At 44.9% G+C, this 11634-nt stretch overlaps 1 protein-coding gene across 1 annotated transcript; it reads left to right on the top strand.

The window, feature by feature from the left end:
- The first annotated feature begins 436 nt into the window (after nt 1-436).
- On the top strand, nt 437-11361 carry LOC125337712 (coagulation factor X-like). Its single transcript, XM_048327733.1, has 8 exons — nt 437-690; nt 2895-3055; nt 4457-4481; nt 6683-6796; nt 7355-7495; nt 8107-8357; nt 9112-9229; nt 10021-11361. Exons 1-8 carry the CDS (start codon nt 621-623, stop codon nt 10560-10562), a joined length of 1422 nt encoding a protein of 473 aa, XP_048183690.1. The 5' UTR covers nt 437-620; the 3' UTR covers nt 10563-11361.
- Nucleotides 11362-11634: the final 273 nt, after the last annotated feature.

The raw sequence follows: 11634 nt of genomic DNA, 5'->3' as shown, positions 1-11634 counted from the left end.
AATCTGGGTTTTAGATATATTTTTCATATAACAGCTTGCTTAAGCAAGCCGAGAAGATAAAGGAGACCTGATGGCTGACTCTGGAAGCACCCAAGTCGTGGCCTCCGCAGCGCACTGTGAACTCCCTGCAAGAAAGGGGAGATTGAGGCCAGCTGCCGGCGAGCGCCCGGCCGAGGTCACTGGTCCAAAGCGCGGAGCCCAGGGGTTACGGTGCTGGACGTGGGACACGGCTGGGAGCAGCAGGGATGGCGGCTGCTGTGGGCTGGGAGCCTGGCTTCGCCCAGCGCCGGGCCGGGGCCACGCCAGCTCGTGCAGGGGACGATTCACTTCCCTTCCTCCAAAATAAAAGGTGCCATTCAAAACTAAGCAAAACAAACCCCACGCTGCCTTGGGCTTTAAAAAAATAAAGAACAAAAAGAAGAGGAGCCTCATCCCTCCCGACTGAGAAATCCCGCCGAGGCTGTCACCCTGTCCCGGCGCTTCCGCTATTTCTGGGCAGGGTGAAGCAACGCTGCTTCAGTCTCACCCCGCCCGAGGGGTTGAAGACTTCGGCTCCCGTCCGTCCCGTCCGTCCCGTCCGTCCGTGCCGGGAGCGGCATCCGCGGGCGCGCCGCGCTGCCATGGCCGGGCGCCTGCTGCTCCTCCTGCTCTGCGCCGCGCTGCCCGCCCAGCTCCGCGCTCAGGGAGGCGGTAAGGCGGCTCCTTTCCCATGTTTTCGGGAAGGGGGATTCCCCATTCCCGGCAGTCTTCGGGGGGAGGCAAGGGGCTGCCGGGTGAACGCCGGTGGCGGGTCAATGCTGCGGGCCGGGGGCGCGCACCGGGAGAGTCGCAGGAGCCGCGGCGGCGGGGAAAGGGAGCGGGCACCCCACGGCTCGTCTTCCCCGGCGGGTTCGGTTTCCACACGGCTGAAGGCTTATCAGCACCTGTGCCGACCCCGCACACCGGGGGCAGGGCGCTGCTCGGGCATCTCGGGGATGGGGTAGGGAAATGGGATTGCCTGTCGTTCGCATCGGGAGGACAGCTGCCCTCGCAGCCTGAGATGCTCTCGTGTGTCAGGGGAAATCTGGCCAAGCCTTGGTTGGATGCATTTGGCCGTGGAGGGGCTAGGGCACAGGGGGGAGCAGGTCCCGCTGCCCTCTGTGCCACCAGGGTCAACGCCTAAGTCCAAGGCAGCATCAGCAAGCGACTTTTCCAAAGCTGTTAACTCTTCCTTCAATGAGTCAGACTGCTTGGGGTTTAAAACAAGGTCTTTGGCATGTTTCTGGAATCCTGCTTCAGCTGACAAATGCCTGCTGCTCCTTGATGTCTCTAAAGAAGGAAGCATGACAGAGAGCTTGGGAAAAGGAACGAGCAGCCTCAGAAGACTAATGGTCTAGGTCAAGTTTTCAAAAACATCCGCTTACGCGGGTGGCATGAAAGCAAAGGAATATGGAGGTGATAACCCCACCGGCTGTGTCCTGTCACTTTCCTGTCACTGAAGAGAGGGATTTAAGGGCAAATAAGATAGTGGGTGAATGAACTAAGAGTTGCTGAGCTGCAAGTTAAAAGCACTTTCTGTAAGCTTTCCTTGAGCCTTTTCAAAGTAAGTGGGGCTTCAAATTAGGCATGGGATTGCTTAATATAAATAACACAAATAGAATTTGTCTCCCTGTGGATGATCCACCAATTTCAGTGAAAGCAGAATAAGTCTCCTCTGTGCTCACTTGGAGGATATTAGAGTATATAATTACTATTAGCAAGTTTATTTATCATTGAATTAAACTGTATGGAGAATGCTCCAGAAGGTATGTGCAAGCCTCCCAATGATCATAAGCCATTGTCCTTGAAGTCTCATCTGTAGGACACTCTTCCACACTCCAGCCTGTGATTGGAAAGTATTTTTTCAATGTAAATTCCAGGTGGCAGAATTTGATTAAATGCCAGATTCCAAACTCTTCACACTTTCCTACAACATATACTTTCTACAGGGTAGTTGGCAACTTATTGACTCCAGTGCTGTTTTTATTCTTCCTGCCTGGTAAGTTGTTCACAAGTCACTGGAGAGTAATGCTGTTGTTCACACAGGCAAGTGCCTGAGATGAGTTTAATGTCTCTGATCCTCCAGTTTAAATCAACAGCTACCTGAATCTTGAAGGTAGCAGATTTCAGGCTGATGTGACACCAAGCTTTTTAGAAATAAAACAACTCAGCAAACTGACTTAAGGCTGTACTTTCTTGCTAAAGCTGATATTCATTTACTTCTGCTCTTTGTAAAATCTTATAAGGTAGCTGCCTTAGCTCTCCATGCACATATATCAGGAAGGCAGGTACATTTTTACAGGCAATTGGGAGGTGCTGTCAAGAGGGTACGAAGATCCCAGGGCAGTGCAGTGGGATTTGGAGTGGTGAAGAGCCATAGTACTCATACATGGCCTTTTTCCATCTGTTAGAAGACTCATTGCTGCCTCTTGAGTGGCATTTAGTTTCTGCAACACAAGCCCATGGAGCAGACACATACACCGTGGTGTTGCCTGGCAGTCAGCTTTAAAAACAAATCAAGGAATGTAATCTCCCCAGCATTCAGTGAAAGTCATTCTATTCAAAACTGAGTCTTGAGCAGGAGCAACAGTAATATAAGCCCTCATTGACAACCTGCATGTTCTTATTTTCAAGATTCAAAAGAGTAGGAGAGAACTTTGGGGGCCTACATTTTGTTCTGAGGCTACTGATTCTCAGAGAGAGACTGCTCTGAGAGATCCTGGGATGTATCAGCCTGTGTGAGGACTAACCTCACAGGTAATGTTGTGTACAGATGCTGTGGTCTGTTTTGACTTTGTTTCTACTTCACTTATTTGTCATGACTCTTTTGCACCACCAAATGTTACCCGCCTGTATCATTTTTCTCTGCTATCTAGTATTCATCAAGAAAGAAAATGCTGACAAGTTCTTGGAAAGAGCAAAACGTGCTAACTCTTTCTTCGAGGAATTGAAGAAAGGGAATATTGAAAGAGAGTGCAATGAGGAGCGCTGCTCAAAAGAAGAAGCAAGAGAAGCTTTCGAAGACCAGGAGAAAACTGTAAGGATGAACTAATATTAAACATAGGTCTATATATTTCCTGTTTTAAAATTACTATTCAAGTCCTTTGAGCTAGTCATCAAAACTCACAAGTTGTTCCAAATCACTTAACATGAAGAACAAATAGTGACTGACTGTGGGTGGAATTGCTAAGGCATTTATCATCCCATAACAGACTTAATTTAGCTCTTACAAGGCCAGCCCGTGTTAAAGCCTCCATTCTTTTACCTGTTCTGATCTGTTTAATTGCCATTGAGAGTTGTTTGACCTTCAATGGCTTTATTGCTCCCAGTGTTGGAAATACGTTCAGCCTATCTGTGTGACATAGCTGAGTGCCATGATTGTGGTCAAGGCAGTCCATGGGAAGTCTAAGAAGGCAAATGCTGACATGGGACTTCATGGTGGAATTTTACTGAACTTACTTCAAGCAGCTTTGCTTGTAATTTTGTAGCACTCTTTATGTGAATTGAGAGAATGTGTACTGTGAACAGTTCTTAAATGCCTCAATGTTGATTGGAATGAAGTTTGTGTGACTCTTGTGTCACCTGCCCTACCCCAATGGCTTGCTTAACTTTAGACAGAAATGTGATTTGTTCCCAAGCTCAAGGGAAAGTTAAAGAGATGGGGCAGCTCTGTGGCCTGGAGTCAGTAGAAAAGGTGATATTGCAAACATAGACTGTAGCTATGTGGCTGTTTAGAACTGCTCTGAAACTGGAGCTAAGGCCAGATTCACTTCTCTTTAGCATTACTTGATGGCCAGAATATTCTTGGAGTGGCCCTGAGGTGTCCTGGGTGGGGAGTCGCGGGTGCATCACCAGTGTACTTCAGATCATGAATGTTGACTTACCTATAACAGAACCGGCACAGCCTGTTCTGCCTGGTGACCAGATGTCACTGGAAAGCACTGTCTTGGACATACAGCATCCTGCAGTCCTCAGTGCAGACAGAAAGGAGAACACAAATCAGACAAAATATTTTAAATGTCAGGATCTGTGAGGTCCTGATTGATGGGAGTATGGGGTGGAGATCGAGGCTGAGAATTTGACATTATGGGAATATAAGTGAATTCAGTCAAAACTGGTGGAAAGATAGTTACGCAAGAAATCAAGTGGCTTATGCTGAGTGAGTCACACTGGGAAATCTCTAAGGAGGTTCAGGTATTTCTGAAAAATGCATGAGCCTTGTTTCTGTAAAGCTGGGCACCATATGGATCATATGATTTTAAGTTATTAAATGGTAGTGGTGAGCTGCAAGGCACTGTATGTACCTATATTGTAAATATTTCTTTTAATAATTGTTAGCTGCAAATATCCTGTGTATGAAAAGTCTAATATTTTTCTGAGGATTCCAGTAATTTTTATCTATTTCCTTTTATTACCCATTTCCCACACTTACCTGTAGGAGGAATTCTGGAACATCTATGTAGGTAAGAAACAATCTGTGTTTGTTTAGAAGATTAAGCTTCCTTATTGCAAGGTTTGAAAGGATGCACCTCTTAAGTAACCCCTTCCTGCTCCCTCGCTTCCTCTCTTTTCCCTCTGGGACACCCTCACATTGTGTTTCCTCTGAAAAAGGAATCTGATTTACTGCCTGCTGTTACTTGAACCCAATCGCTTCATTTGAAGGTAAGGTTCCGCTGTCTCCAGTTGCTGGGCTGACCTTTGTCCTCTCAAAAAAAGAACAGTGGTCCTTTGCATGCAAAGGACAGTGAGAAGCAGAAACTCTGTGTGGGACTGCCAGATAGTTTTCTTTCAGAGGGGCATCCCCAGATGGGTGTTTTCAAGATGCAAAGAGTCACAGATAAGGATGTCTCTTAAATGCCATAACCAACACAAAGTTAAATTGCATTGCACAGTCACTTGCCGGTTTCCTGTCACCTTCCATGCCAGAGTGTTATAGAGCATTTTGTGGGATGTGTTTTTTACAGAACTGTTTGGTATTCAAGGAAAATATGCCAGTAGATCAGCAAATACTACCTAACAGTCTTTTCTGTTTTTTTATCTAAATATGTGAGTTTTATTTTTTAGGATTCTAGTATTTGTAAGTACTGTGTGGGAACAGATTTTTAATGTATTAGTGTTTGATAACATGTTCCCCAGAAAGTATATGTCCAGTTTGCACCCTAGGAGGAGTACCTCAAAAGTGTTGACCAAAGACAGCTCAGCTTTGTGTTTTGGAATCTGCAGAAAAACCAAGACAGTTGCCATGAAGAAGACACAGACTTTCACAATCGTCTAAGCAGGGGATGAACTCTGCAACCTACAGACTGAAATTTCAAGCAAACCCTGTGTCAGTGTTACAGTAAACAGGATTGGAATATTTCAAACCATTTTCTCATGAGAATACAAGCAGCAGAATATCAGTGCCAGTGCTCTTAGCAAAAATGTCAGTTTTCATACCTTTTAAACCACAGCCCTCAAATGCTTAATGGGTGTTCAGAAGTATTGAAAACCACAGCTACGTTCAGCCAAGTTACTAGAACAATTTGCTCTTGCTTCCTTTTTTGTAGGGGATTATGCAATTTGTGCAATATTGATATAAAACTCATTACCACAGCTGCAGCTACAGTGTAGGGTAAGACTAAATAAGTGTGTTTTCTAACACTAGGATGCTGCTTAGGTAAGATCACTACAGAATAGAATGCTATGGCACTGCAGAGGAGGAAGAAACCAGAAGTTATGATGTAGGCCTTGAGTCTGTCTTTTTTTTGGTTAATGTTGGTCTTGCCTTCCCTCTGGAAGGGACATCAGTTTCCAGAGCCTCCATGGCTGGAGCATTTGGAGAGCTATTGGTTTTGGCCACATGCAGGTAGAAAAGGGATCTTAATGTAAGGGTGCAGGACACAAAGCCCGGTAATTGTTCCCTGTGGCAGACAAAGCTGCAGCAGATGAGATCACAGTCCAGAAATACCACAGAGGGAGCATGCTGCCTTAGGATGAGTAGTTTCTTGCATGTTGTTTCCACTATGGGCATTGCTGTTTCAGGGGCTCCAAAGAGGGGCAGAACAGGTGGTGAAATAGGAGGATAAGATAATGTTATCTAAAGCAGAAAATTATCGAGCATCGCTTTTCTGGATATCCTGCATTTTGTATGAAACAGTGCAGAAAGTATAAGGAAATGCAAGAGGCCAGAAGTTCAATATCTTTAGGCAGTAATTGCAATGTAGAAATGTCCTCTTCTCTTACAGGCTTCACTGTATATATATGCTGACCACAATTACAGTATCACAGAATATTCTGATTTGGAGGGACCCACGAAGATCATTGAGTCCAACCCTTAAATGAATGGCCCATACAGGGATCAAATCCACAACCCTGTCCATATTAGCACCATGCTCTAACCAACTAAGCTAATCTCTTTACCTTCCCACAAAAAAAGGCTTGTGTACACACCGTCGTAGAGTGGCCACCAAAAAGAGATTGCAAAACTGAGGATATGTAGATGAATCTTTGCAGGTTAGGAATGATTGCATTTATACTGTTTGTTCCATCTGGAATGTGGCAGCTCACAGGACCTATCTTTTAAAAGGAAGGATGAAAGATGGCTTAAGAAAACTAACAGCCCTTCCGTGTTCACTGAAAATGCTTGCACACTTACAACAATTTGGGTTTTGGTTTGTTTTTGTAGATGGGAACCAGTGCAGCTCAAATCCTTGTCACTATGGTGGCCACTGTAAAGATGGAATTGGTTCCTACACCTGCTCATGCTTGGATGGTTATCAAGGCAAGAATTGTGAATTTGGTAAGTTTCTGCTTTAGAGAACTGTGGCGGTGAACTTCCCAGGGAGCTTTACAAGGAAGCATGTTTTGCATGGAGATCCTTCCTGAGTCTCGCTTGTGTGGCATAGAGCTACCACCATGACATTGCCACTGGAGGGGGTATCATTAGCCCAGAAGTAAGAGTGGGAGTGTGGAACTGAAGTTCAGTCCCAGGACCAAGGTGGGTGATGAGGAGTTGAGTTTTTTAGGGCAGGAGGGAGGAATCGTGTGAGGATTTACACGATTGTGTTCTCTGTTAGTGGTTTGTTCATTCTTCCCCTGACAATTTGTCTCTGCTTTTCTAAGCTCACCATGCCATGGCCACTGAGCCCACTTGGACTCGGCAAGTACTTTTTGTGTGCTGGAGGTGGCTGCTTTGTAAGGCACAAGCTGATGTTCAGCGCTCACATTATTCCTGAAAGGTGCTTCAGGTGCTTGGCAGATGGAGATAAAGATCCCTTTTAAAGAGTGTGTTTTGTTTTGGGGAACTCCCAGACCTTCTGTGAAGTCAGTGTTTATGTACACCTTTTCTCTTTTATAGTCATACCAAAGTTCTGCAGAATAAACAACGGAGACTGTGAGCAGTTCTGCACTGTCAAAAGAGATGGGCCGAAGGATGTATTGTGTTCCTGTGCAGATGGGTATGTTCTAGCAGAGGATGGCAAACACTGTGTCTCAAAAGGTAAGAAGCCACGAGATAAACCAATAGCAATGGTGGTGAGGCTTCTTTCAGTGTTGAGGGATGTCTTGATTCACAGCTGAAGAATGTCTTTTGAACCACCAGTATCCTACATGACATAGACTCAGCAGTGAGGCCAAGTGATTTGTATTTCCAAAGCCTTCCATCTGTGAGGTGCTGTGCTGGATTGGATCAAAATCTAGGTGATTTGGACCCTTTGCACGGTGCCTCTAAGAAAATTACCAGAGTAAATCTGCTGTTGTCAAGAGAAAATTAATTGCAGTAATAACTCATTTTCTTAAATACATACATGCATATAAAATAGCAGCCTGCAGAACATTTCTTTTCAAAATTTTTCTTATTATAGAAACTGACAACATTAGATAGTTAAATGTAGTGCTACTTACACCTGCACATTTTTGCCCAGTTACAAGAAAACTGATCAGAGATGTCAAACATAGCCTCGTGATGTTGTTCTTTACATCCTTTATAAAAATAACAAATTCCTCGTTTGAGCCATGTTACTTCACTCTTTTTCCTTGATGTTTCCAAGTAGTTTTCACTTATGGTGGTGTTTCTCTCCATCTTCAATTTTAGCATTTTTTTCTTTACAGTAAAATACCCCTGTGGAAAAGTTTTTGTGACAAGGAAAAAAAGGTCTGTTCTTTTACCCGCTGACTATAGCAATGGAACGAGTGATCAAGAAGGCCTCCCCACAAATGAAACAAGCACAGAGGAGGACTTTGTAATTACCACAGAAAGCCCAACCCCTCAGCCTGACAACAGAACAAACAGCAGGAAACCAAATGTCGATACCAGGATAGTAGGTGGGGATGAGTGTCTTCCTGGCCAATGCCCGTGGCAGGTAAATGGTGGGAGTTTTGCCCTGCATGTGGTCAGAGCGTGTCTCTGAGGGAAGGGGAGCAGTGGCTCCTTCCAGCTGGTTGGCCATGTCACGTGCCAGTGGCAGCAAGGCGTAGCTGAACTGTGTGACCCTGGGCAATTGGATGTGCGGTTCTGCAAACTGCAGCCTCACAGTGTCAAAACAAAAGACTTTGTGCCATTTTAGACCAGAGAGGATTTTGGGGTCATGCTGGCCTCCCAGGCCATTTTTGCAGGTTACATTTTGGTTCTGTCTGAGACCGTCCACTCAGGCAGCACCCCCGAGAGCGGGTTGATAAAGCAGATAAAGCAGGCGTTTTGCTTGACAAATACACCCTCAGCCTCAGTTTTACTCTTGAGTTTGGACCAGCCAAAATGAATTCCTGTATTTGGGACATTCTTTGGGGAGGTAAGTCCATGGCGTGAGGTGATCCAGAGTCTGCACTCCGCCTGCTCAGTCAGTCAGGGCCCTAAGGGACATTACTCAGCATTGAGAGTGAGGTAACATGGAAGACAAATGTTAACTTCACAAGAAGACAGTTGAGACTCTGTAGCAGTAGGCGTCAATCTGTGGCCCCTGCACCTGTGAATGCAATATTAGGGGAGACCTGGAGGGCCACGTACATGTTGCAGTAAGAAGCATCTCTGTGGTGCACAGAGAAATCAGTTACCTGTGTGTAGCTGATCGCCATTCAACTGCACTTCTTCCTTCTGCCCTTACCCTTTTTGCTTCACAGGCTGTTCTGTTAAACGAGGAAGGAGAAGAGTTTTGTGGTGGAACTATTCTGAATGAAAATTTTATACTTACTGCAGCTCATTGCATAAACCAATCCAAAGAAATCAAAGTTGTTGTTGGTAAGCGATTATTTAATTTACTCCTGTGAGGTGGGAGTATCTGTTGTGCCTAACCTTCTGTGCTCTAAACCTCCCATGAGATGCACTCGTGATTCATTAAGGTTTGTTACCTTTTTGCTGCTTTTTAGATTGTCTTGTTATTGTGAGCATCCTGCTTTGTAAGAACAGGGGCAGCTGATGTGGAAGGTGATAGTGGTGCCTGTTGTTCTTCTCTGCCAGCTAGGTGGAAGTGATTAAGGTCAAATGTTCTAGAAATGTTGGCTATCAATGTGTTCAGCAGAGCAGTGCTTCTGCAGGAAGCTTATCAATCCTGGTGCTTCTGAAGCATCCACGTTTGTTCCTGCAGGAACACTCAGGAAAGCTATGGCCCATTGAATAGAGCACAAAAGAACAAACTCAGATTTATCATTGCTTCACTTTTGAGCCAGGACACAGGATCAACCCAGCCTTATCTTGTCACTGTTGTAGCCTTGACCCAGACCACGTGCTCTTCTCTAAGCCAGGCTCAAGCTCCTGTAAGTGCTTCCACACAAAGTTGCATTAGTCTAGCTGAATCAGCTTGTGCTTTTATGTGAACTGGTACAAAAATCTCCATAGACCAAATCTCAGGACCAAAGCCAATCCAGTTGCCGCTAAGAAATATTGCCATACCTGTTTACAGTTTCTATGTGTGGTCTGAGGCCTTGGGCCAAGTGCTCCGAATGAATATGCTACTCTTTGCCTCTGTCAAGGTTGTTCTTAAATTCTTATACTTTCTGCACATTATTGACCCTTTTAATACTCTTGTACAGGTGAAGTGGACAGAGAGAAGAAAGAACAGTCTGAAACAATGCATACTGTGGACAAAATATTTGTTCACTCTAAATTTGTTGCTGAGACTTACGATAATGACATCGCCTTATTAAAGCTGAAAGAACCTGTCATGTTTTCGGAGTACGTCGTGGCAGCGTGTCTCCCCAAAGCAGACTTTGCTAATGAAGTTCTGATGACCCAAAAATCTGGGAGAGTTAGCGGCTTTGGGCGTGAATTTGAAGGCGGACGAAAATCCAAAAAACTGAAGGTGCTTGAAGTCCCCTATGTTAATAGGAACACTTGCAAGCAATCCACTAACTTTGTGATAACTGAGAACATGTTCTGTGCTGGTTATGACACAGAGCAAAAAGATGCTTGCCAAGGAGACAGTGGTGGCCCCCATGTGACCAGATATAAGGATACTTATTTTGTTACTGGGATTGTTAGCTGGGGCGAAGGATGTGCAAGGAAAGGCAAATATGGTGTCTATACCAAGCTGTCCCGGTTCTTGCGTTGGGTAAAAACGGTCATGAATATGTAGAGGTGGTGTGTCCCTTGGTCCTTGTGTTAGTTGCCAAGGTGCAGGATGGGAAATGGAAACTTTTTTTGTCCCGCATCTGCTAAGCCCATTTTGAGATCCGATTCCGTAAAGTTATGGTGCTGCTTCCATTTGTGTTATTGCTGGCTTTAAAGCACATCTCTGTGGACTGTGGTGGTGTTTGGAGCTGGTTGAGTGAGGGAATTCCCCCAAACCAAATGGCTGCTCAGCGGGGTCTTTGGCTTCTTTTAATTATTTTTCAATGGCCATTTTGGTGCCTGTCTGTTGACACGAGTGCTCCTGCCAGAGGCTCCTAAACATGTTACGAACATTCACTAGTTGTGATGAAAGCAGGAAGGACAGGACTCAGTTAATCCTCATACTGCAGCCACCTGGCTCAGCAGGGAGTTCGTCCTTGCTGGAGTTGTTTAGCTTCTACCTTCAGATGTGTTCAGAAGATTAAGGGAGCGGGGGATCTTGCGTGGCAAAAGCTGAGACACAACTAATTTTTCAAAGTGTGATGCTAAATAACCACATGTGCCACAAAATGGCCTGCTCAGATCACAATCAGCTCATTATAAAGGGGTTTTGCTTTATAAGGATTGTGCTTCACTTCAGTTTAATTTGAACACTCTGCTCATCAGAAAAAATATACGTGTATGGTCGCCGTTTTCTGTATCTTGTTCTGGATTTTGTATGGCTGACATTTGGAAAGCTCCTTGCACAGGTATTGTTCTAGGTGTTTCTGTTAGGTGTGATACTGATGTATACCAGCATTTGAAATAAAACATTCTTCCTTTTTTGTTCTTGTTTTTTGGGTTTTTTGTCCTAACAAGCCCAGCCCCATCAGCCTCTATCCATTGTGTGCTCTCCCCATAACAAACCATCCTGGTGGGTTTTCCAAGGCTCCTGCAATCTCTAATGCTCCCCTCTTCTCTGAGGAACTTCATTAGATACCTGCTACTTCTTTCTCAGGGTTTGAGCTGGTACTGGTTCATTTCATGTAGCAGGTGCTGTGAGCAAAGCAGGCTGACAAACTCAAAATACAACTCTGCAAACAGCAAGTATTGCTGCA

Source organism: Corvus hawaiiensis, chromosome 2 (assembly GCF_020740725.1).
Source record: "Corvus hawaiiensis isolate bCorHaw1 chromosome 2, bCorHaw1.pri.cur, whole genome shotgun sequence".
NCBI classification, from domain to species: Eukaryota; Metazoa; Chordata; class Aves; order Passeriformes; family Corvidae; genus Corvus; species Corvus hawaiiensis.
Note: the sequence above shows the minus strand (reverse complement) of the source record. Positions and strands in the feature narration are given on the sequence as shown.

Excerpts from the sequence above, each read along its gene's own strand:
- LOC125337712 (XM_048327733.1), top strand. The coding sequence starts at position 621 with ATGGCCGGGCGCCTGCTGCTCCTCCTGCTCTGCGCCGCGCTGCCCGCC. Across the intron at positions 691-2,894 it reads GCTCCGCGCTCAGGGAGGCG|TATTCATCAAGAAAGAAAAT; the intron begins GTAAGGCGGCTC and ends TCTGCTATCTAG. Across the intron at positions 4,482-6,682 it reads ATTCTGGAACATCTATGTAG|ATGGGAACCAGTGCAGCTCA; the intron begins GTAAGAAACAAT and ends TTGTTTTTGTAG.